The sequence below is a fragment of the Lingula anatina genome, chromosome 7, assembly GCF_051362555.1.
Source record: "Lingula anatina isolate TDL-2025a chromosome 7, LinAna3.0, whole genome shotgun sequence".
NCBI lineage: Eukaryota > Metazoa > Brachiopoda > Lingulata > Lingulida > Lingulidae > Lingula > Lingula anatina.
This window is the reverse complement of record NC_141773.1, coordinates 23,923,200-23,948,382: the sequence shown is the minus strand read 5'-3', so window position 1 is coordinate 23,948,382 and position 25,183 is coordinate 23,923,200. Positions and strand designations below refer to the sequence as shown.

At 39.1% G+C, this 25,183-nt stretch overlaps 4 protein-coding genes across 7 annotated transcripts; 3 read left to right on the top strand and 1 right to left on the bottom strand.

Annotated features, from left to right (window-relative positions):
• The first annotated feature begins 1,050 nt into the window (after positions 1-1,050).
• On the top strand, positions 1,051-5,754 carry LOC106150782 (beta-1,3-galactosyl-O-glycosyl-glycoprotein beta-1,6-N-acetylglucosaminyltransferase 3). The gene is made up of 3 exons (XM_013523764.2): positions 1,051-1,211; positions 2,764-3,823; positions 4,355-5,754. The coding sequence occupies exons 2-3, from the start codon at positions 2,770-2,772 to the stop codon at positions 4,624-4,626; spliced, it is 1,326 nt and encodes a 441-aa protein (XP_013379218.2). The 5' UTR covers positions 1,051-1,211; positions 2,764-2,769; the 3' UTR covers positions 4,627-5,754.
• Positions 5,755-6,003: 249 nt separating this feature from the next.
• LOC106150786 (heat shock factor 2-binding protein) lies at positions 6,004-13,316 on the top strand. 2 transcript variants are annotated; one of them, XM_087017393.1, is made up of 10 exons: positions 6,004-6,155; positions 6,687-6,776; positions 7,155-7,296; positions 8,155-8,270; positions 8,946-9,095; positions 10,036-10,168; positions 10,411-10,531; positions 10,828-10,931; positions 12,015-12,115; positions 12,519-13,316. In XM_087017393.1, exons 1-10 carry the CDS (start codon positions 6,120-6,122, stop codon positions 12,609-12,611), a joined length of 1,086 nt encoding a protein of 361 aa, XP_086873519.1. In that variant the 5' UTR covers positions 6,004-6,119; the 3' UTR covers positions 12,612-13,316. The 2 variants fall into 2 exon arrangements, with proteins under 2 accessions (XP_086873519.1, XP_086873520.1); XM_087017394.1 differs by having other exon boundaries at positions 6,005-6,155; positions 8,167-8,270.
• A 4,729-nt stretch (positions 13,317-18,045) lies between these two features.
• Positions 18,046-20,741, top strand: LOC106166963 (uncharacterized). The gene has a single exon (XM_087018137.1). The coding sequence runs from the start codon at positions 18,549-18,551 to the stop codon at positions 20,739-20,741; it is 2,193 nt and encodes a 730-aa protein (XP_086874263.1). The 5' UTR covers positions 18,046-18,548.
• LOC106166968 (sorbitol dehydrogenase) lies at positions 20,338-24,937 on the bottom strand. 3 transcript variants are annotated; one of them, XM_013545629.3, is made up of 9 exons: positions 24,764-24,937; positions 24,231-24,264; positions 23,745-23,909; positions 23,302-23,461; positions 22,776-22,894; positions 22,436-22,501; positions 21,845-22,020; positions 21,440-21,561; positions 20,338-21,318 (listed from the first exon to the last, which is right to left on the bottom strand). In XM_013545629.3, exons 1-9 carry the CDS (start codon positions 24,815-24,817, stop codon positions 21,162-21,164), a joined length of 1,053 nt encoding a protein of 350 aa, XP_013401083.2. In that variant the 5' UTR covers positions 24,818-24,937; the 3' UTR covers positions 20,338-21,161. The 3 variants fall into 3 exon arrangements, with proteins under 3 accessions (XP_013401083.2, XP_086874265.1, XP_086874264.1); XM_087018139.1 differs by lacking the exon at positions 23,745-23,909; XM_087018138.1 differs by lacking the exon at positions 24,231-24,264 and having other exon boundaries at positions 24,764-24,933.
• Positions 24,938-25,183: the final 246 nt, after the last annotated feature.

Below are 25,183 nucleotides of genomic sequence, written 5' to 3'. Positions count from 1 at the left end.
CTTCATGCATACCATAGTTTTGTTTAACCATAAAATGTTATCTTAAGCTATTATAGGATTATATACTTGAAGTTTTAATTTGAACGGGTATGTGTGGCGGCCATATTGGATTTGGGGGCCATATATTGGAATTTTTAGACATGGCCATATATCCAAAATGCTTGGAATCCCGTTTTACAACTGTGCCAAATGCCATGCTTGTAGTTTTTGATGAATTCACCACTATGCTGGATATCTTGTATTAGTAGAGTGCTTTTTACTATTGGCGGCCATTTTGGATTTAATGCACCTAAAGAAGCAGATATGGATGCTGAATTCACACTGTGGTGTTTTTTTAACCTTTATATGATATTTAAGCCCTTTAAAGACTATATACTTGAAGATTTAATTAGAAGCTGTATTTTTGGAGGCCATCTTGGATTTGGCGGCAATTTTTAAATTTTCGGACATGCCCATACATCCAAACTTGCTGAGAATTTCATTTTCCACAAATGTGCCAAACTTTTTGCTTGTAGTTTTAAGTGCATGATTAATTCACCATTCTAATGGATATCTTGAATAAATGGTCTGCTTTTTTACTTTTGGCGGCCATTTTGGATTTTATACACCTGAAGGATTTATACCATGTTGTTTTCTAACCTTTATATGATATTTTAAGTTATTAGAAGACTATGTACTTGAAGTTTTAATTTGAAAAGGTATTTTGGGGCCATCTTGGATTTGACGGCCATTTTGGAATTTTCAGACATGCCCATATATCCAAATTTGCTTAGAATTAAATTGTCCATAAGTGTGCCAAATTTCATGCTTGTAGGTAAAAAATGCACAATTTTTCACCAAATTCCTGGACTACTAACGATAATTCTAGAAAAACGTTCTGTATAGCCATGTTTACGGACAGCTAGCTTATCAAGGCTTAGCTGCTGAGTGAATAGCAGCTAGGTTTTAGTTTTCTTTATGTCAACCACAAGCGCGTATTGTAGGGGGGGGGGGTATTGATTTTCAACTAGTCAATTGCAAGACAACTTCCTCTTTCGTGTTGTACTTAAAGTCCCTGCCATAAGTACCAAGCACGAGAGGAGGAATTATCTCAGGTGTGTAAGGAACTGCTGGCCCGTTACCTGGTCCCCTCCCCCAACACAGTGTTACCTGTGACACACACGTCTACATGTCACCTTAAACGTGGTATTAAGCATGGTCTCAGCGTTCAGGTAGGTGGAGACGGTTCTGCTTTGTAAACAATGTCTGATAACCTTGTATTGTCTCGTATGTCACATAGAGATAAACCATAATAGGCTACCGTTTTGTTAAGGCTGGGATTCAATATGTGATATACACAGTGAACTATGGATTGGGTTGTTGATATAAAATAGTATCATGTACTATATCGAGCCTCATGGAAACTAGTCTCCAAATTACAAACTGGTTAAATCCACGGGAGAATGCTACATACACACGAGCGTGCTGGGCACATTGGAGGTTTATTCAGCAGCATTAGAACGCACACTTACACATTAGTAAAGAAAGGGGCGAACACATACATGGTCGCACACGTTCACATACAAGGATTTAAAAGAAAATGTCTTACCATTCCATAAATCCTCCCACATCCTCTTTTATTATAGTTTCACACTTCATTTCGAATTTATTAGAATTCAAGGATGTACAAAGACAAATGCGAGAGACTCTCGGGTCGCACTAAAACAAAAGTATACTTACATTTTTAATCCGCGAACAAATTAATAATAAAAGTTATAGTATATTCTTTAGCACTATAGAATATTCTGCACTGGCGTTTCCGTCTACATCGTATAGCAAACACACCACGCATAAACTCGCACGCGTTCGGACACGCGGATGCACACACAAACACGAACACTCATATGTACACCCACACATACACACACACACACACACACACACACATGCACACACGCATATGTACATGTGCCCACACGTAACGGAGACTACACAGGGTTACACAAAATTACCAGTCATACTTGAGTCTATTCAAAATGCAGGATATTTAATGTTTCAATACGTATGATGTGATATCTATTGTCTATTCTATTGTCTCACCAATACCTCCCCCCCCCCCCCCCCACACACACACACACACACAGAAGAGGACATGTTTTCATCTCCATTTGTCTATTTGATTGTCACCAGCCGAACTCAAATGTTATGGATGGATTTTGTTGAAAGTACTTCATCATGGAAGTGCAAAACACTCATTTTAAACTTACGCAACCAAATAATTTTATATGAGGCTAAGAAGCAATGTACGATTTTATTTTCAAAAGCCATGGGTAAATATGCTGTATGTTATTAATAAATAATAAAGTAATTTATTAAATAACAAATCGTTGATTAAAAATGATAATTCAGATGCCTTGGCGGAGGTTTCTCCTCTCTGAGTGATATCTAGTATGATATCATACGGCAGGTGTTGTTAATTCGCAATGTGTGTGGTCGCAAGGGTGAGCGTGCTGTTGTCTAAGCAGGAAGTGACGAATTGATTGGCAGGTATAGCAGACGGTAGGTAAGGCAGGTATACCAGGCGGTAGAGGACTGCAGCTGAGAAAGGAATATTAAACCGCTGACACTCGTGACGTGAGATCTAATTGACTCAACACCTTTTTCCCGTCATATCGATTTTTGTTGCGGAGAAACATGACATAAAATATTCATATTTATCACATTGTGCTAATTAGCATATTCTCGTCCTCCACTGTTGTGTTAATTCGTGTATTTTATTTCCAGGAAAATATGAAATCCCGAGTAAGACTCAAGACCTACTACATAGCGTCGGCTGTGGTGCTGTTGGTCTACTTCTTGCTGAGGACCGCCATGATTACTAATATCACTACGGACCCAGATGAACAATTGGTTCCCAGGGTTGACGAGGATGATGCTGGTTCTCTGGAAGAAGAATACCCACAGGGAAAAATTCCGTCAGAGAGTTGTCGGAAGTTATTCGAAGGCGATCAAAAAGAAATTCGTCGGATGAAGAAGCACATGTCACAGTTTACTCCCAAAGTCATTACTGATCAAGAGTTCGTTATGTTAACAAAAGATTGTGAGATTTTTCAAAAGGAACATCGATATAGCATGACAGTGAACGAAGAAGAGAAAAATTTCCCAATAGCATTTAGTATTTTACTGTATAAAGACGTAGTCCAGGCGGAGCGACTGTTGCGGACTATCTATAGACCGCATAACGTTTACTGTCTCCACGTGGACGCCAAATCTCAGCCTTCAGTCCTCCGCGCTGTGGAAGGTATTGCTAGGTGTTTCCACAACGTGTTCATAGCTACTCGCCTGGAGGAAGTAATCTACGCGGGATACTCGCGTCTCCAGGCTGAAATCAACTGTATGAATGATACTCTACACAGGAAAGAAGAGTGGAAGTATTACATAAACTTAGCGAGTCAGGCCTTTCCGCTCAGAACAAACAGAGAGATGGTGCAGATTCTGAAGCTTTACAATGGAGCCAATGACATCGAAGGCATTACTGGTGCTCGTCTTCAATCAGTAAGTCAGCGGTTTAATTTTCACTGGAAATTAACACGGAACGGTGCCATTTATAAACTGGAACGCTCAAATATCAAAAAGAACCCTCCGCCCTATAACATCACTATAGTCCGAGGCAGTGCTTATGGAATATTCAGCAGAAATTTTGTAGAATTTATACTGCACAATCCTGCTGCTAGAGCTCTGCTAAGCTGGTCACGTGATACATATAGCCCGGATGAGTTCTACTGGGCCACCCTGCACCACCTTATGTACAACCCGCACCTCAAAACGCCGGGCGGATACGCTGGTTAGTTTATATTTATGTTGCCATAGAGACTACGGATTCTTGTCAGTCAAGATATTTTCTTTTCCAGTAAACTATATTCTAGACGTAAACATTTTCAAGATTATTGTTTCTGTTTCAAAACCAAAGGTAGACATAACTTTAAAGTAACATTCGAAGCGAGCGCTGATTCCCAGTAACGCAAATAAACTACTTCTACTAGCTTATCATACCACTAAAATAAAGACGACATGTTAAGTATAGTAAACCAAATTAATATAATCCTTATTTCATAAAAAATGTCCTATTTATCTTCCCCATTAGTTCGTAAAAGTCCAATAAATGGTAGCGATGCGCACATTGCTCCACAATGGAAATGTGAAACGATGCCCACCGGTGTTCCTCTAAGTTAAACCATTTGAATCTATGTGGTAGCATTTGCATGGTCCGGTTTTGTGGAAAAGATTGACTTCTAATGCATCTTTAATTGTTTGGAACTTTGACAGAGAACGTTCATACCTTTACATGCTATTTCTTCCTACCTGTATATTCCAGGTGTTCCGGACAAGAAGGCTTGGCTGGCTGTATACGCGGCATGGGGAGGTGTGGACCCGTGTGCGGGACGCTGGATGCGAGGGGTTTGTGTCATGGGGGTCGGGGACCTACATCGTCTAATTGAAAGAAAAGAGTTCTTTGTCAACAAGTTCCTGTATGACTTTGAGCCCCCGGCCTTGGACTGCGCCGAGGAATGGATCCGGGCCAAGGCGACGTTTGCCTTTCCATTTGATCTTAATTATTACCGTGCCTTGCCATTTTTAAAGAAGTGACTTTCATTCAGCATAAGCTATTTAATCGGGGTTTTTCAGAATACGTCGGTCGTAAATGTGGGTCTTTTTATTTTGATATTAGTAGAATTCCTTTAGATGAAAGTGGACCACTTGCCGGTCATCTGTAGAGCACACTTAGACTGCGTTCCCGTGCCTAGATCGATCTAACAGGATCGATTTATCTCCGAAGAATTTCTCGCTAAATTGCTTTCAGCTTAAACAGCTTAGGTGTCTGTAACGCCTACTGAAGCTGCTAAACCATAATTAATTACCCCCTTCAAAAGGCGTGACAGACATCTAAGCCGCTTAGGTTAACTGAAATTTAATAGCGTGAATCCCCTCGGAGATAGATCAATCCTTAGTTTGTACTATAGGGTCTAGAATTGGTCCCTTAGAAATGCACACGGCGTAGAACAGTGAACGTATTATAGATGTATACATAAGCGATACATTGGTGCAATTATGGTAGAAATCTAATATTTATTGCTGTAGTAGGGTCCCTACATGTACAGTATAGGTATAGACCCTTTTGATTATTCGTGATATCAGGTTGTATATTATCAGTAGAGTTTTGTCTGTTTTCTATTGGAGATGGTCTCCAGTCACAGTTCAGTCTATTCCTTTGGTGATGAACTCAGTAGCATTACGTCATTTCCACCGTTTTACCTGGAAATCCTCAATATATTCAGTGTGTCATGTGCAACGTACTTTTGCACTGCCTCAAAACAAGAATGGCCTCTGGTTTTTAACAGCATTTTTATCGAATGCCTGATTGTTGTTTAAATTTGTTGAATTGTTGACAATGTTTTTTGTGTTCTGTATTTTATTGACCGAAATATCGGTGTCGTTTTTTTCAAGCCATATTTGTTAAGTAAATTTAGATTCAGGTAAAATTACCTTTGATGATTTTGAGTGATAATCAATAAGTAGAGTTGGTAAATACGTAGACAAGAGAGAGAGAGAGAGAGAGAGAGAGAGAGAGAGAGAGGAGGAATAGGGAGAGATTAATAAAATAATATTTTTAGAAACATCCCTTTGTTTGGCTCGTTTAATGTTCCACTTCAGTATCATAATATTACACTGCACAATCGAAATTATTCTAGGAAATAAAACTTTTTTTTTACCTTATTTTGCCATTTGTTTAATTTGTTCAGCGATATAAACATTACTGCAGGTAGGCCTATAATGTGTTAGTTGAGACTATTGTTTCAAGTTGAATTTGATTGTGTTCGATTGTGCGAATATTCTGAAGTGCGAGTATTTATGCTTTGTGTTTTGGCTTCTCTCTGGTATTTATCTTTTTGTTTAATATTGTCAAAACTGTTTTTGAAATTTCCCTCAAAATGATACACCAAGAATTCGTATAATTTTTCTGCTCTTATTGAGATCTGGTGATGTCATGTCAGTCACATCGGTGTATAGTAAGTGCTCATTAGCGGACGAACATTTTTTTGAGTACTTTTGCCACTTTTGTGCCGGAGAATATTTAAACAATGGATAAAGTTGTCGCAGAACTTGCACAAACGGTGGTAAGAAAGGACACTTTGGAGTTACTTAACAAAAACTAAAAAAATGAAGTTTTAAGTCGTACAGAATTCGTTTTACAATTCGATAATTTGTTTTTGAAAACTAAAGCCGCGTCAAAACACTTTTGACACTTGAAACTCACAGACAGCTTTGTGATATAATGCTTATTTCATTCATTAAGTTTGAACACTGGCAAGAATATTATGATGTGCAATCTGGGGGTATTGAAGTGGGTAATTAAAAAAATTTGCAGGAGAGTGACGATGTTGTTGAGTTAAAAGATACACAGTCGCCAAGAAAAGACGCTCCACCCCACCCCCCTGACCTGGTGCTCATACAACGTAGAGTGGTAATAAAGATGTGAAAAAAATTGTTAGTAGTAAATAAAATACTTCCACTTACAGTCATTTTCTAGGATGAGTTCCTGACACCCCCACCCCACCCCCAAGACCACCTTAGATCTCTTCCACTGTGTATACAACACATCAGACCTAGACTAGGCCATCCTCTCTCTATATATTCCATTTTTTCAGTTGTCTCTAAGTAAACAGGTGAAGTCAAATTTAGTGGCAGTGACAGAGGAATGGGAAGATATTAAAAGAAACACAGCTGGCCAAGATCAAGTAAATGACAGTATTAATTGTTTCATAATAACAATAAAATTTGTGTAACTGTCAGCAGTTTAATTTTTTTTTTTTTTTTTTTTTTTTTTTTTGAATGCTCGCCCTGGCAGTCTTAATGGAAGCAATTAAATGCAAAAGAAAGCTATTATTCTGAAACTTACTAAGTTGTATTTTTTTCAAGAAATGATTAAGATGCAATTTTGATTCATATATACAATATGATTTAAAAGGACCAGGCTTTAAAATTAACTGTTAGCAATGTTATTTTATTTTTAATGACTGATACATAATTACGTAAAGTGAAAGTATCTACTATGAAAGAAAGCAACTTTTTAAAATAATTTGATTTAAAGATAAAAGTTTCCTGTTGTTTCCAAGACCAATAAAGATGCAGTGACCGTGTCAAGAAAAGACTTGACTGCTTTAAAAAGACAGGTTAGAATGCTCCAACAAAACCTGCCCAAAGTTTTGGACAATGATTTCAAGTCAGCATATTCGCAGCTTGCAGTAGCAGAAGAAGGTATTTATACAGTAGCTTACAAGAGGGGGGTAAAGATTGAGGTTGCTTTCTGGGTGTGTGCGAGTGTGCAGATGTGTGTATGCATGCACATGTAAAACAAATCTAAGATTCACTCATGCATATTTCTGTGGTCTGTTTGTTGCCATTAACCGTCTATGTTTGGTAAAACAAAGCTGTTGTAAAAAGTAGCATTTGCTCCTCGACACAGGATAAGAGACAAGTGTGCAGTGAAGTCTTGTGAACATGACTCATATGATATTAGTCATATTATAGTCTGTCAAAATATTGTACTAGTGTACATAATTTTGAGCTGTACTATTAGAATAAAAAAGATGTTTCAAAATTTTAAGTTGTTTATGTGGATAATATAATAATTTTGCAGTAGAGTAACAATGGTGTGAAGTTATGGTGAATGGATGTCAAGAAAAGACCCCTCCAACCCCCACCTCCCCAACCCTCCACCCCACCAACCCCCCACCTCCCCAACCCTCCACCCCACCAACCCCCCACCTCCCCAACCCTCCACCCCACCAACCCCCCACCCCACCAACCCCCCACCTCCCCAACCCTCCACCCCACCAACCCCCCACCTCCCCAACCCTCCACCTCCCCACCCCTCCACCCCACCAACCCCCCACCTCCCAACCCTCCACCCCACCAACCCCCCACCTCCCCAACCATCCACCCCACCAACCCCCCACCTCCCCAACCATCCACCCCACCAACCCCCCACCCCACCCCTCTGACCTGGAGCTTACACAACATAGTGTTAATTTAGATGTAACAAGCAGCTAACGGTATATATATAAAACTGATATACCAAAGTCTTGTTCTCTTATGTTAGTATAATATTTCTAGTTATATCTGTAGACATGAATACTTTGAGAACTGAGAATGAGGAGGCACATGCAGAGAGACAACACTGGCAAGCCAGGTATGAAACCCTGCTAGCAGAGTGTGAGTTAGAGAAACAGGTGATTATAAATATTAGCTATAAAATGAAATTGTGTTCAATATCTCTTTCTTTCTTTTCTTTTTCCCTTTTTTTTCCTTATTTATCTTTATCTATTTATTTAATTTTTATAAATTTTTTGCTAATATATGTGATAAGGTTAACTGTCGGAGCAGTACATGTAAGAGATAATAAATTGAAAGATTTGTGACAGACTCCCATAACATTTTGCATAATTAACAAATTGTGCAGTAAAGTCATCAGTGGCATTTGTATGATATGTCTAACATCTTCACTGGAATGTGGTGCCATCTTTTGGTGAAGTGATGAACTACAGGCCCATAGCCAGGGGGGGTTTGGGGGGTTCTAAAGAACCGCCCTTTTTGATGGGAAAAGGTCCACTTTGGAAAAATTTGATCTAGGTACAAAAAAGGTTTATGGTAAAAAGTTCACTTTTTAAGAAAACTACCCCCCATTTGAAATTGCTAGCTACAGGTCTGAAATAGTAGTAACAGTGTTTGCCATAGTAGCTGTATGTAGCAGCAGAAATGTAGTTTGTACCTGGACTAATTTACCCTGAGATTCTGAGGCCCCTTGGATCTCATTGAGGGAAGACACTTGGTGATAGTAAAGATGTTAGTGATCAGAGACATGTGAAACTCAGGGCGCTTACTTTACAGTATTTGTTCAATTTTAGGAAAAGTTTAAGCTTCACCAGGAGATCCAGGCACTGACAGCAGAGCTCAGTCAACAGTCTGAATACTGTGCAGGGATGGGGTCTGCTGCTTGTACCCTGCTATGGAGGGTATCACAATGTGAGGAGAGTATTCAGTCTATACTGGCTGGGGTAAGTATGGTTATTATTTATAAATTACTCTGCTATGGAGGGTATCACAATGTGAGGAGAGTATTCAGTCTATACTGGCTGGGGTAAGTATGGTTATTATTTATAAATTACTCTGCTATGGAGGGTATCACAATGTGAGGAGAGTATTCAGTCTATACTGGCTGGGGTAAGTATGGTTATTATTTATAAATTACTCTGCTATGGAGGGTATCACAATGTGAGGAAAGTATTCAGTCTATACTGGCTGGGGTAAGTATGGTTATTATTTATAAATTACTCTGTTATGGAGGGTATCACAATGTGAGGAGAGTATTCAGTCTATACTGGCTGGGGTAAGTATGGTTATTATTTATAAATTACTCTGCTATGGAGGGTATCACAATGTGAGGAGAGTATTCAGTCTATACTGGCTGGGGTAAGTATGGTTATTATTTATAAATTACTCTGCTATGGAGGGTATCACAATGTGAGGAGAGTATTCAGTCTATACTGGCTGGGGTAAGTATGGTTATTATTTATAAATTACTCTGTTATAGAGGGTATCACAGTGTGAGGAAAGTATTCAGTCTATACTGGCTGGGGTAAGTATGGTTATTATTTATAAATTACTCTGTTATGGAGGGTATCACAGTGTGAGGAAAGTATTCAGTCTATACTGGCTGGGGTAAGTATGGTTATTATTTATAAATTACTCTGTTATAGAGGGTATCACAGTGTGAGGAAAGTATTCAGTCTATACTGGCTGGGGTAAGTATGGTTATTATTTATAAATTACTCTGTTATGGAGGGTACTCTCTGAAGACATGAGGCTTTTATGTGCACAATTAAGACTCAAAGAATTGTCCTCAAGCTTTATCATTATATGTTAGATAAACAAGCATGTTGTATTTCACCAGCTTGATAAAAAATGTTGTTAACCTCATGATTATCCATGTTCCAGAGCAAGAGCCAGGAATTCCTGGACATGGCGTGTACCACTCTGGACAGTTTCCTGGCTACTTACAGAGAAGATATCCCCCAGGGACAGACAGAGGAAGTCCACTTTGTGTGTGCCTTGTGCGGAATTATTACAAGTAAGATATTGTGGTACAGTAACTATCTGCTGTCATCATTGAAGTTTATAATAATGTAGGCAGCAGCTGGGGCACCATTGTACTAGTACGGTGAAGTTAACTGAAAATATGGACAAAAGTTGTATAGACAAAACCTTCACGTATCTGTCTGTAACTTTGGAGATAATATGGTGTATTCAGGTAGCTTCATGGAACAAAAATTTGTACATTTTTTCCTTCGATTTTTATTTGTTAAATTCCAGACATCACAGCGTCATCTTATGGGCGTGAGTTCCTGATGTCCAAGGATCAAGGTGTTGTGGATACATTTGTGAATGTGTTATCAGAGGCTCCAAATAAATACATCTGGACTAGGATTAAAAAGTAAAGAAATATGTATAAATTGTGTAATGCTTTTAGTAAATTCACTTCAGTAAATATGGGTTTTAATTTTGGATGCACTTTTTAACCATTTTAGATTTAAATGAAATTAAACATATTTTTATTGAAAGAAACGTAAGAAGTTAAATGCAAAAAAATTGTCTTATTTTAAGACCAAACAATGAAAACATGTACATACAAATGAATATATAGATATTTTGCTTTAATAGAATGATAATTTCATATAATGATTTTAACAGCCAGAAATAAGTAGGTGTAACTTTTCACTATATTTCCAGCCTGATGCTGATGACATTGTACAATATCAGCATTAATGAAAAAGGACTAAAGTACCTCAGCAACAGGGCTGGCTTAATGGGACTATTGGCATGGTTGCTTCAAGGTGGGTTAACATTTCAGCTCTTAAAGTATAGAAATCAATTTTTTATCATGTGAAAAACAGGTTAAATAATCCACTATCACAGCTGTATAATTCCCCACAGCTCTGAAATTTTAGTTGTCTAGTTTTTTGTCATTTCTCGTTCTTTGGCCATTTAAGAATAGTAGTTTGTACTCTGAAATCAGTATGTGTTCACAATTAAAGGTGTGTGGAATATGTCAGTTGTGCTAAGGTACATAGAAGTGGATGACATTGCGTTCTACAGAGAAGCTACTCAGAACCGGGGAAGGGGATTGCGTCAGTTGAGATCCTAATTAAGGTTGAGATTATGTTAGGACACACCACATTTCTACTGCCAGTTTTCTGTATACCGGTATGATGTGTTACACGTACTTTAGACTTGGTAAATACACATTTATCTAGATAAATAGTTAAAAATGATAGTTTTATACACATATCTGACACAAAAGCATGCTTTTCTGCCCCAGTTGAGACAATTTCGTAAGTGGTAGTGTTATCGCATGTAACACGCGTTGTACCTGTACCGTCTCTGTACCAGTACATGATCTGAGTACCACATTAAACCATGGACCTGTACCATCTCTGTACCAGTACATGATCTGAGTACCACATTAAACCATGGACCTGTACCATCTCTGTACCAGTACATGATCTGAGTACCACATTAAACCATGGACCTGTACCGTCTCTGTACCAGTACGTGATCTGAGTACCACATTAAACCATGGACCTGTACCATCTCTGTACCAGTACATGATCTGAGTACCACATTAAACCATGGACCTGTACCGTCTCTGTACCAGTACGTGATCTGAGTACCACATTAAACCATGGACCTGTACCGTCTCTGTACCAGTACATGATCTGAGTACCACATTAAACCATGGACCTGTACCATCTCTGTACCAGTACATGATCTGAGTACCACATTAAACCATGGACCTGTAACCTAATTACTCGATATTACATAGTGACATCCTTTAAAATTTAAACCCAATTAGAACTCGTATATATGATGTTATGGACTGTAGAATACTGTCTTGGTGTGTAATTTTATCATTACAGATGAGAGAGAGACAGAGAACCAAGTGAACGCTCTTCGTGTCATTCAGTCCCTGACCTGTGACAAGAGGAACATCAGGGTCCTTGACGAAGCCAGAGATATGGTTTGTTAACGATATCATTACTGTATTATAAAGATAATTATTATTTATATTATTATTATTACACAAGATGAACACCAGGGTCCTTGATGAAGCCAGTGATATGGTTTGTTAACGATATCATTATTATAAAGATAATTATTATTTATATTATTATTATTACACAAGATGAACATCAGGGTCTTTGATGAAGCCAGTGATATGGTTTGTTTATGATCTCAAGATTCTTTTATGTTAAACAATGCATATACCGATATTGTTATTAGTATTACTATATATAATATATTCATTTTTTTACATAATTTGTTTTTTATGGAAGTAGCGTAGAAATGTTGAGAAATATCAGTGTTTTTCATAAACGTGATACTGTGCTGGTCTGTTGTTGATGATTTTCTTTTCTTTTTAGTTGTCCCTGGAATATCTACAGAAGTGTACAGCTGCAAAGAACACATATTTACGAATACTGAGTGCAGAAGTCATGGCAGATTTATATCAATGATTTTATATTGAGAATTCGGAAGTCATGGCAGATTTATATCAATGATTTTATACCCAGAAGTCATCGGGGATTTAGACCAGTGATTTCATTGCCAGAATTCAAAAGTCATGTGGCATTTACATTAGTGACTATCTAGCCAGAACTCAGAAGTTGCGATGGATTTATATCAGTGATTTACAATGGAAAAATATAAGTGCAACCAATTGAGTCTACCAGGAATTGCGAAAACTTAGTCTGTTGACTAGCAAAAATCGTTCTTTGGTACATGTACAAATGTTCTTAAAAAGAATAAGTTACATTTGAAGTCACAACATTTGGTAGTGAGTTTAGTTTTATCTCAATATTTATCTCATCAGCGTTGGATACCTCGTTACTGTGTGGCGTACAGTAGGACTGAAATGCAAAATTTCACTGACTTAAGTTGAAAATGTTCCACCCGTCCAAAACGATGTGTATTGCATTTTAATCATTTGTTGCAGTCAATTTTTGCCGACAGATCGAAAAGTACAGACATTGTAACTTTCTCATTACGATGTAAAGATAAGATTTCCCGCTAGAAACATCAGTCCTTAGAGTCATAAATCTGCCACAGAAACCGTATCTGTTCTTTCTCATGATTGGCAAAGGTTTCTGCGAAGACTTGGAGGAGGCATACACGTTCTGTATTATATCGATCCTCTTAATAAACCAAATGCGTTCACTGCATTTCAACTCCTTCTGTGTTAATGAATGTTTCTTTAACACGTTACCACGCTTTTTTTATTGTTAATTGCCAACAAAAATCCAAGAACTTGAGATAAAGAAACTTCAGGTCGATTAACGTTGTTAACCATTGTGGCGCACATCAAAAGAGGCCATTTAAGTGGAGATAGATAGCTGCCGCATCCACAGAGGTTTATCGATCGCTCTCTGCAGGACTTGTACTGAAGTACCAAGGGTCTTGTTGTCTTGGGAATATTTTCTATTCTGCTGGGTATTTGAGGTCAGTTAGAGTTGAGAGGCGGCTCTGAGAATCTCCTTATTAAGTGCAGCACGTGCGCGTGTACATGTAAGTAATTAGTTCTTAGTAGAATAGCCTTGGGCAGCTAGTTCTTAGAATGAACGATTGCTTCAGAAGTTAACTGTTAACATGTAGGGCTGAGTCTGTTAAGTGTGGGTCCTAGAATCCGTGTAAAGGAGCATTTACATTGGAGATTTGCCGGTCCACCTCTGTAGAACCACACTGGCGTTCTCCGCAAAACATTGTTAGCTAAAAACGACTTCCACTCTACTTTGTAAAAGGAGTCACCAGTAGCAGTTCACTTAGATAAAAAAAAATTGTCTAAAATATTAGTCAGTCTTGTCTCTTTGTCAAATAGACCAGATATTCTGATAAAAGTCTACCATCTACATATACGGTACCATTGGTCACGGTCCTACCCCGTAAGTCTGTAACATATACATGTACTTTGCCACTTTTTGAGAAACTTGAGCCTGCAGTGCGTCTAGTCTTGCTTGACCAAGTTTTATTTCTGTATATACACCAATGTAATACCACTTTAAATCTTGTTAATTGCCAGATATATAAAAGACACAGTAAAATTAGACTCCGCCCAAAAGTGAAGACAATTCAAATTATTTTGAAATAACCCACATAGCTACATGTGATTTCGGTTTTAACTAGGACTTAAAAAGGGGAATGCATAATGTGGAGGGATTGTTGAACAAAATTGTTGGAGCAAGGACACGTCAGTGAAGGTACCCGGTGTAACAGGGATGGAAGTCCGCTAGGAACCGTAGTCCGCTTCCCATGACTTTATACGGGTGACATTCGTCCCCCATATTAACCCCAATATTTCAACTAACCCAAACCTGTACTAATCATATGGGAGCCCGCGGACTTCCAACGTTGGACTGCCATTCCTGTTACACCGGTTACTGTAGATTGGCACACGACCAGCTGTGCCGCATCTGTTCAACTCAAATCTAATAATACTGTCATGCTATATTTGTACAACACCCACGCCAACATAACCATGTATCCAATTAGTTTTTCACAGATAAATGATAAGATGACTAAGCAATTGTCTTTGCAGAGTTTGTGAGAGTGACTCATCTGCCTGACTTTATAAACCCATGACCATACCCATGTTTCGTGGTTGGTTGAAATTTTCCCGCTGAATGTTTTTTTTTTTTTTTTTTTTTTTTTTTTTGGGGGGGGGGTGGTTGCGAATATGGGAATGTTTAAAAAAACATTTGATGAATCGTGCTTGAATGTTAAAACGATACTTAAAATACACACGTTTGGGGTTTTTGTAAATGAAGTAAACCAAGCACCCGTGCATTAAGTCATCTACTAGATGTGCTAGATCGTACATAGAGATTGTATCCTAATTACAAAACACATTAGGCTCACATTGTATCGTTAATTGTTCAACACTGCCAGACGTCTGTGTGACATTAAAAGGAATCATTAATTGCTGGTTTTCACACGCCCTGCTTATTCTGCACCTTTCTGTAATGTCAATAGTTTAGATGCCACATACAAATGATACAATGGCGATTATGGCAACGCTAAACGTCTATGTTTAAACATTTTGAGTAAGTGCTCGGTCACTGCTCTATGGTATTACATAACAGGCAATATTCTTTGCTTTGTGTTCTAAATTTGATTCAATCCTTTATATGTTATATTTGCTTGGGTTAAAACAAATTAATAGTGCTAATGCATGTTTTCATATTGTTCGTGAAGCATCCGTTGGTGCCGTTAGGATCTTATTGTCAGCCAAGGTGATCCAAACTTTGTAGCATTCTCAGGTACCTGTATTATATTTCTTATAACACAAAGCTCAAGATAAATTTATCATTTCAGATTGAAGTCTGGTTTGGCCTACGTATTTCCTTTTTTAACAAAACTGATAAGAATATATGGGTGACCTTGCACATTGATACTGAACGTTTTGATATTCCCATTCCATATCGACCTATTTTGTATAAAATATACAGAACCCCGCTGATTATTGCAGCTAGATACCCGGCATTTCATTGGCAGTTGATTGTCATTTGGTTAGCAAAAAGAAAAAACGTTCGATCGAGTTTGGAAAGTACGGGCGATATACAGCAGCACCATAGAATTTGCCTGCGTATTGGACAATTGTGGCAATAACGGCGTCCACATGTTTCAATTACAGTGAGCCGAACATTGGCTGCGATTTAAAAGATAAAATGATTGTTTAATGACCCGATTGTATACCCTCTATTAAGTGACCGGCAAGCGAACAGGCACGCCTGGATGGGTTTCCTTGAGAAGGACTTTATTTGATTCGTTCTCCATCCAAGGAGCTGTAATTCTATCGAGTCCAGAACAGTTTCTAGTCCAGGCAGGAGAACGCTGTACACAGTGGTTGTGGCAGGTAGGAGCGTTCTCTGAGGCAGGCAGATCGTCCAGATGTCTTTTACTGCGGAATTTAGCTGATGATAAACGGTTACCAATTAAAGGTCACAGTGCATTGGAATGCATCTCTAGATAGGTAATTATATATTCAGGTAGTATTTTGCCTGTTTCAAGATAAGAAAATTTTGTTAAACTTTTCAGACCTCGTGCACGATTCTTAAATAACTGATTTTTAGGAGATGAGCTAAATGTCTACAATTTCCATGTTTTAAATTATTTCGTAGCAGTTGTGATGACTAATAACTTCCACAAAAACGCGCTTTCCATAACAATACAGTTTTAAAGATATATCCATTTCGTGACATTACGTATACATGTTTTAGAGGTTACTACATTAGCTCTTGCACTCTATTTTAGGGTCCGAGCTTACTAAATAAGATCAGTTATTGCCTTCCTATTGTTTCACTGCAAAGTCTTACATTATTATTATTATTATTATTATTATTATTATTATTATTATTATTTGCCTCACCCAAATCATTGTGTGTTAGGTTTTGTCGTTGTAATGTAAATACCCGAGGGATCCATCCTGTGAACCATTTGTCATATTGTGTTTTGTAGAAGCTTTCAATAGCTGTCAAAGAAAACGCAATTTTCGTTTCTTTTAGCGTAATCTGTAGATTTGTTATCAGCATCTGCGGGGTTTTAATAATAGCAAGAGTCCAGCAATCCACTTCATGCGGATGGTTTTCATAACTGATATGGTCTCGGGATTCCAAATCCAGGACACATCTTCTAATTCCCTGCCAAATGTAATGAAAAAAGTCGAGTGCATTGTAAACGAATCTTCCTAATTACATTTGACTGACGGATCTTGTAGAAATGACGTGGTGTAGTAACTTAAATGTTTGTCCTGAAGATTTACTATCCAATAATTCAGTTTGTGAAAGGCGTAGTTTTCAGCGGAAAGTGAGAAGACGGCTGCGTTGTTGTCACGAGGATAGTTGGCGCACAAGTACATTGGCCTCTAAATAGTAATATTCTACCCCTTTTTACGTTTGAAGTTGTATTCATATGGCTTTTATTCTGGTGCTTTTTAATGTTGTTTCACATCTCCCCTGTGGCTGGCAGTATCTCACTGAATCCAATACTTATCAATGTGTTTTAATGGACGTCTTGTGTAGAATCTTTAATGACTTCTGGCAAATAACGCTGGAGATGTTCTGCAAATATATATATTTTTTATACCTATCCAGGGGTTCTTCACACGAATTTAATTTTTTAGGAATATTTTTCAAAAAATGCGTTGATAATTTAAACTATAGTTAATGTGTATTTGTCTAATGATTAGTTCATCCTAATTATATGTTTTTACTATTTTTCAGTCATACTTATTTTCCTCAATCCTAGTCTACTGCAGTAGGCCTTACTCCTATAAAGATAAGTGTACACCGGCTGCCTGTCTTTAAAGAGTATAGTACTTTATTAATATCTGTCTGTACTGACAACGATGTCAAGCCGCTAATTAAGCACTTCACATATCTCTATCAAAACGTTTTCTTTTCAAAAACATTCCTATAAATCCCGTTTCTGCCAGGCATATTGACCCACTCCATGCATTAATTAAGTGTATTTGCAAATCAATGTAACAATGTAGGTTTAAGTCCAGACTTACTGGCACCATCAGCGTCTCTTATGAAGAGTACATCTCAAATTAACTGCCATGACGTCATAGCTGTCAGCGCTGTTGCAACGCTTTAAGCTCACGTAGTGTCCGTCATATTGTCGTTGGTGTCATATGTATGGGTCCATGTTGAGAGGTGAATTGACATCTGGGGCATGAAACACTACTTTTGTGTGTAGAAGAACAGATAGTTAGGGTTTGGCATTAACATAACGGCGAACTGAAACGACATTTATTTGCAGTATGTGTTTTTTTTTTTACTTCTCGCTGATATAAATTCTGCACGGATTAAGGTCTTATATACCATATTCATTGGGTACTTGCCAATTTTTAATTGCAATGTAATCGTTTCTGTTGAGGGTGACATAATTGAACCAGGCGGCTTTATATTTTGAATTTTTATATTATATTTTGTTTTCTTTTCTAATATTTTCAGAAACCATTTGCGTTGAATTCAAGGAACGGCATTGAAGCTGGACACATTTGAACCATAACCACATGCATCGTAAAGTACATAACACCCCGTTAACAGTGCCATAGTGCCTAGATACCGCTGTAAATAGACACATCTCCGGAGGGTTGAAGAAAACCAAAGACGCGAGACCAGTTTGCAGCTGTTAATCGTCAGCTCATTACCCAGTACAATAACGGAGCTGTGATTGCCTGTAAATTGTTTCATTACTCAATCGATGCCAATGCCAGGGAACACTCTGCACAGCAGTTGCCAGAGACTGCACACAGCAATCATCCCCTTGATGAATGTTACATGTGAAGGCTAATATTTGACTGACAGAGACGGTCGATCAAACCCACAACTTCAGTGTACCATCCACATTGTAACCTGGCTCACAACACAGTTTTAAATTAGCCTCTACTCAACATGCAGTTGTACGGTTTCACTCTGTTTGTGTTGGTCGCCTCTGGCCTGGTATTTAAAACCGCACAAAGAGATCCAATGTGCCCTAAGATGTGCCACTGTATTAGCCGCCTTAATCAGGTTAGCGGCGTCTACGAGGACGTCACTGACTGTTCCAGTGCATTACTGTCTGCGTTGCCCCAAGGAGTGCCCAATACCACCGAAATCCTCATTTTAAAAGACAACAGGCTGTCAGATGTTGACGGAGTATTCAGTTTAGAGCTATCACGTCTCGTGACGCTAGATGTTTCCTACAACAAACTCAACCGTCTTTCCAAGATATATCCCTCGGATGAAGTCCCACGGGCACTCTGTGAGCTTACTTATTTGAAAATAGATTGGAATACTATCGATTATCTAGGAGAATCGCTGTTTCGGGGATTGGACAGTCTAAAGGAGTTGTCGATTTCCCATAACATTATCGAGAGAATCCATCCAAAAGCTTTTATTGGACTATTTAATTTGACCCGTTTAAATCTCAGCGGGAATCGTCTGAACGGTATTGTCACCAGTTGGTTCGTAGATCTCTCAGAACTGCTGGTATTAAATATGGCTGGAAATACCATCGATTCTCTTCAAGCCGGCGTTTTCTCTTCCTTAATTAAGTTACAGGTTTTGGATCTCAGTAACTGTGGATTAAGAAGGATAATGCCAGATGCGTTCTCTGGTTTAGAGGTGTTACAGAAGCTGTATATCCAGCACAATAAACTACACAATGTACCAACATTGACTTTACAAGTCTTTGCGGACCTTCGCTTGATGGACGTAAGTTCTAACAGAATAACTCAGTTGGGACCACAGAGTTTTTATTCAATTAATGTGAGCAATTTGATACTTAACGATATGGAAGGTCTGACGATGATCGATACCTTTGCTTTTCAAAACCTGCGACGGCTGTCGACCCTAGAGATCGAGGGCAATCGCAATCTGGAGTATATCGACTCTAACGCTGTGTTAAAAGTGCCAAATCTGCAGCGATTAAAGCTGAGTGGAAACAACATTCAGTCTATACCTAGCAAGCTATTAGGACTCCTTCCAGATAACGTTTCTCTTGACATTCAGCGAAACCCATTATCATGTGACTGTAACATTGGGTGGTTGGAAAATGCTAGGAGAACTGGGCGTGTTATTATAAATGGTTTTGAAAATTTAGAGTGTGTTAGAAACGGGAGCAGGTGGTTGGTTTCTGCAGTGATCGGGAATTCCAATCAAGACGGCTGCTCCCCTATCATAACCCCTCGACTGCCATCAACAATTAAACGGCTCGTGACAAAGCCGGTGGTAATGAGGTGTCTAGGAGCTGGCAACCCTGAACCGGATATCCGGTGGAGACTGCCCAGTGGCTCACTGTGCAAATCTGGGTCAGTTTGTGTCAGCGTGAATGTTGACCAACACGGTACATTAACTATACCTCGCCTGGTCGCATCTCTTCAGGGAGTGTACACGTGTCTCGCTGTAAACAAAAACGGCAACAACCGGGCACCTATCAACGTCACTGCAGAGAAATTCAAAACCCATGCGCTGATCCTGGAAATTGGGTCAGATTTTCTGAAGTATACGTGGACGGATTTAGACTGGGTGAATCATTTTGAGATGCAGTATAAATACGAAGTTCTGTTGATCCAGTATATAAACAGCGACCACGATTGGAGAATCCTGCGCAAATTTGACATCAAGCCGTATATGAAATACAGCACATTTAACGGTCTAAAATCACAGCAGTCCTATGGTGTTTGTATTACAATAGACGGAGAACACGACAAGGCTTTAATGAACTGTAAAAATGTAACAACTCTTGACAAAGTACTGGACGATCATTATAGAATGGTACGTAATTACGTCTTGGGCATCGGATTAACTGTATTATTCGTGGGCGCCGCTGCCACCACGGTTTGTTTAGTGCTTATAAATAGATATAACAGGCGACATGAACGGACGATGTCGTTTCTATGTGGCACTGGACGTCAGTCTAGATTATGTTCCGTTGAAACAGACAGTCCATCGGAAACATTCCCTATTAGTTACGAAAACAGAGGAGCGTCTTCGGAGCCGGTGTTTAATGAGGACGATCTGGAGGAGATACGGGAGTCCATTTCGCTCGCTCGGTCAGGATCCACTGAAAGTCGCCAAGCTTTTTCTGGACACATCGATGAGTAATGTACAGCTGAATAAAGTCTTTTCATTTCAGGGAGCGCTATCAGTTCATGTGCTGACGAATTATTGTGCTTTTATGGAAGATTGACCGGCAAAGCATAAACAGATATTGAGTACTTTTCCTGCAGTGTTTAGCTTATTTTTAAATCTTATGTGCAGTGTCCATTTCTCATCGTTTTAGCTGTTGGGGTTCACTGAGAATTTCGTTGGCAGTAGTCCTATGTTTGGAAGTATACGGGATAAATATCCATTCTTTGCTTTAGCTGAATGATAGTATTGTCCTAGTGAGTTAAATATATCTTTTTTATGGAAAATAATTATGAGTTTGTGGATGATTCATTTGTTCAATAAAAATCTGATTCCCATCCGTATACATTAGCACTTTACGTTTGACATCGAAGTTAAAAATCAAATTAACGGTTGTCATTGTCCGCAGTTAATCATAACTTTAATAGCGCCAGAATTCCTGTCCTTGGCAGCTTCAAATGCCTTCACGGAATCCACGAGATTAAAGCGATGGGTGATCAAAGGTTTAACATCAACTTTTCCACTCTCCAGTAGAGATATCGCTTTTGGGTAACTGAAATAATCAAGATGGAGGCTTTGTCGTGTAAAATGATTGAAAAAGATTTTCTCATATATTTAACATTGTCCCTAATTAAAATGTTAAGCTATATGAACACAATTGTCTCTATACTCACCAGTTGGCGTATCTGAACACACCCTTGATATCCACTTCTTTGGTCGCCGCTAACACAATCGGGATAGCTGGCTGCATCGATCCACGGCCTATCAGTACAACACTTCCACCTGGCCGAGTCGCCTGTAACAACATTATGATATTGATATTGATATTAAGAAAAAGTGCCTCACGTGATAATACAGTCTTAATACAGTGAGTCTAATACCAGATCTGCACTCTTTAATATGTGCGGGCACTGCTTCTCTAGATATTTGAAATTGCGGTACATAAAATTATGGGTATGCACACAGTGAATAACAAAGAGAAATAGTTTCCTTATTATGATATTTCAAAATAGTGAGACGGGATTTCAACGGCCTATAAAGTTCATGGTTGGCAGACTTTAGCCAGCACTCAGCCGTACGTGTATTCCTGTAGTCAGACTTTGGTCAGAGCCACTGCATTCTAGCGTCACGTGGGGGTGACACCCCAGGGTGTCCTGAATAATCCTGGCCAGAGCCTCGCAGTCACCAGTGGTCACTTTGAGGACATGGTCAGCTCCCAGACTTCTGGCGGCTGATAGTCTGGTGTCGTCTATGTCTGGAATACAAAGGGACTGAATACAAGTGCGTGTGTGTGTGTGTGTGTGTGTGTGTGCGTGTGCTCGTTCGTGTTTGCATGCTTAAGTTTGGACTGTTAAACTGGAATAGCCGACAGCGTTAAGTCGACTTTGCGATCGAACGCATGACCCAGAATAAATGTACTTGACAAACCTACAAGGCTTATACACACCACTGAGAGTGAAGGTTATTGTGAAGACACTCACAGTTGTTTCCGAGGCTCATGGCAAACATCAGAAGAACAAGGTAGGCCTACGTCACATTTTGATTTCTTACGGAGACAACTTGTCGACTTAGATGCACAGCCATATATGTTAAGATCGATTTTCGGATTTAAGTCGTTTTGTGAAACAGGCTCCCCTAGCTAGTATTGAAGTTACAAAGGTATGACTTACCAGTAATACATACTGCCGAGGCCCCCAGTGCCTTGGACACCATCATCGCCATTATCCCAACTGGACCTGTGTGAAAATAGAAAGAGCATGTTACGTAATATGATGCATCTTACTCTTTTATTTGTCAAATGTCACTTGATAGCAATTTTCGTGAATAATTTTCATAAAATAATCAGTTTATGAAGCTACAGAGTTCTACTGTTAGGCTCAAACAATTTAAATTAACTTTATGCGATTTTTCAGAATGATTTTTATCAACACGTGGCCTATAATATCATCTCAAAGAAGCGCACGTCACAAACACATCAGCGAACTAAGTCTGTCGATAGATGTCACTCACCTGCCCCGCATATCAAGACGCGACTGCCCAGAGTGACTCCGCCCCGCTGACACCCGTATACACACACTGCCAGGGGTTCCACCATGGCGCCCTCCTCCATACTCAGTGCATCTGGAAGTCTGGAAAGGAAAACGTACTATACTACTCCCAGTAGAGGACCCCATGGTAGAGAGTCCGCTTCCCATTCATTTGCACAGGAAAGCCTCGGCCTAGATTTTGACCCATTTATGTCAGGCTAACCCTAACCATTATATCTGAATTAGAGACATTCATGGGTATGTCTTTATTTGGTCCTTGGTGGTGTTAGCCGTTTTCATACTTGCTGCTAGTTGTCTGCATTTTTTAACTTACTGCATTTTTTTAATTATTTTCACGCTAAGTCCACTTTTCATAATTATACAAAAGAGAAAGAACTTTTCTGTTTATTTTGGATACAACATATTGTGTCGACAATTTATCGTTTGCTAATCCTGTTTAATTATAAATATACAATAATATTAAGACAAATTACCGTCGCCCGACTCACTTAAAGCAGAAGTCTGCAGCATGGACGTAAAAACGGCTCAGATTTCCGTCGATAGGTGGCGTTGCACAGAACTTCACCTCAGGACACAGGTTATACTTGCCCTCCTTGCACAGCTCACAGACGCGGCATGGAACGCCAGGCTCTATGGCAACTCTGTCCCCTGGTGAAATAAAAGTAAAGACGATTTAAGGTGTTTCCAATAAAATACGTCCTACTGGTACCAAGATCAAAAAGACCAAAATGTTATGAATAACTTTTAACATACAATGTTTTAAAGATTTAGCAAAAGTGTCTTTAACTGTTGTAAATATTAACAACTGGTGTTAACACTCTATTTCATGGCAGTCCATCAAATTTTTTACCATCCAGGTTACATGTGCAACTGTTCGCCTTCCGTTGAATGGAATCATCTAAAACCCAAAATGATAACAAGTCTCACTCACCAACAGCGAGATGTTTCACGCCCGCTCCGACTTTGGTGACCACCCCGCTCCCCTCGTGACCTATTATCATCGGGTTCGTCAGTTTAAACCGACCACACTGCCCGTACGCCCAGTATTTGATGTCCGAGCCACAGATACCTACAGACCCCATAGAGAGCTGAACCTCTGGACAGAGAGAAAGGAATGTCTAAATCTTTGATGGGATCACTGCACGATTGGCATTTTTCTCTCTCTCTCTCGCTCGCTCGCTCGCTCGCTAAGACACACACACACACACACACACACACACACCGTACACACAAACACACACACAGAGAGAGAGAGAATGTATCGATGTTTTATTTTTCACTCAGACTAATTTCAAAGCATTTCATTTATTAAAATGGAGTTAAAAGTGATACGGTGTCAAAGGATATTTTGAGTAACCAATCTGATATAGACACTGCTGTGTAACAGAGCGCTGCACTATGTGACCACATAGCTCACCGTTTTCTCCGGGTTCCGGGATTGCGATTTCCTCCTGGAAGTAATCAAATCACTAAGCTCACGTAATCATTGGTGATGTTGAATATCTGTTTATCTGCTTTATCTATAATAGAGTCTATCGGAAAGGAGTGAAGATCACATTTCAAGACTACCATTACAGATTCACATCTTATAATTTGATTCTTAAACCAGTCAGCACATGCTCAATGACTGCAGTGTATAAGAATCATCAACTGCTGCACTTAAGTATTTAAACAGCATGAGATTACTGTTTGGTATTTAAAATACATGTAGATTCTATCGCTTGTATTTCGATATAATTCGTTTGCAGTAACCTGCATAGCAGCAGCAAGGCATCTACACACACACACACACACACACACACACACACACACACACGTATTCACAATTTCACACGCCTTCATTTGCTTGGATAGTTGATAACTTTGTAGGCCTACATGTATAATGCCTGCTAACATTAACTCTGTGCAATGTAGGTCGGGCATATGAAGACCATGCACAAAGCAACTCACCAATCTCAGGTCATCTTTACCGTGAAGAACTGCCGCCAGATTTCTGGTCGCCATATTGTGGACAGTCACCGTTAATTTCCCCCAAGGTAATCACTTTAGACCCGTGACATATCTTGCTTACCTAAGGCCCTATCAGCCAGTAAATACGGTTTCGTGGTTCGATGCTGATAGAGATTTTAGGTTGACCTAAATAGTGGCAAACAATGCGCAGAAGCCCAGCGCACTCGCTGAGGATAATAAATAAGCAGTATTCTTGGTCTGAGTCCCGGTATGGAGGACGTAGTTGACGGTGTGCGTCGGCCTTCAAATATAACGAATCGTTATGACCAGCGACCATCTGCTCCTATGTAAATGACAATATCAAGTACGCTCCGGAAAGTAATTATTTCAAGGGTTCAGTCGTTTTTAAGGTGCATGTTA

Excerpts from the sequence above, each read along its gene's own strand:
- LOC106166968 (XM_013545629.3), bottom strand. The coding sequence starts at position 24,817 with ATGGCGACCAGAAATCTGGCGGCAGTTCTTCACGGTAAAGATGACCTG. Across the intron at positions 24,265-24,763 it reads GTAAAGATGACCTGAGATTG|GAGGAAATCGCAATCCCGGA; the intron begins GTGAGTTGCTTT and ends GATTACTTCCAG. Across the intron at positions 22,021-22,435 it reads CTCGGCAGTATGTATTACTG|ACATAGACGACACCAGACTA; the intron begins GTAAGTCATACC and ends TTTGTATTCCAG.
- LOC106150782 (XM_013523764.2), top strand. The coding sequence starts at position 2,770 with ATGAAATCCCGAGTAAGACTCAAGACCTACTACATAGCGTCGGCTGTG. Across the intron at positions 3,824-4,354 it reads AACGCCGGGCGGATACGCTG|GTGTTCCGGACAAGAAGGCT; the intron begins GTTAGTTTATAT and ends TGTATATTCCAG.
- LOC106150786 (XM_087017393.1), top strand. The coding sequence starts at position 6,120 with ATGGATAAAGTTGTCGCAGAACTTGCACAAACGGTG. Across the intron at positions 6,777-7,154 it reads ACACAGCTGGCCAAGATCAA|ACCAATAAAGATGCAGTGAC; the intron begins GTAAATGACAGT and ends GTTGTTTCCAAG. Across the intron at positions 10,932-12,014 it reads ATTGGCATGGTTGCTTCAAG|ATGAGAGAGAGACAGAGAAC; the intron begins GTGGGTTAACAT and ends TTATCATTACAG.
- LOC106166963 (XM_087018137.1), top strand. The coding sequence starts at position 18,549 with ATGCAGTTGTACGGTTTCACTCTGTTTGTGTTGGTCGCCTCTGGCCTG.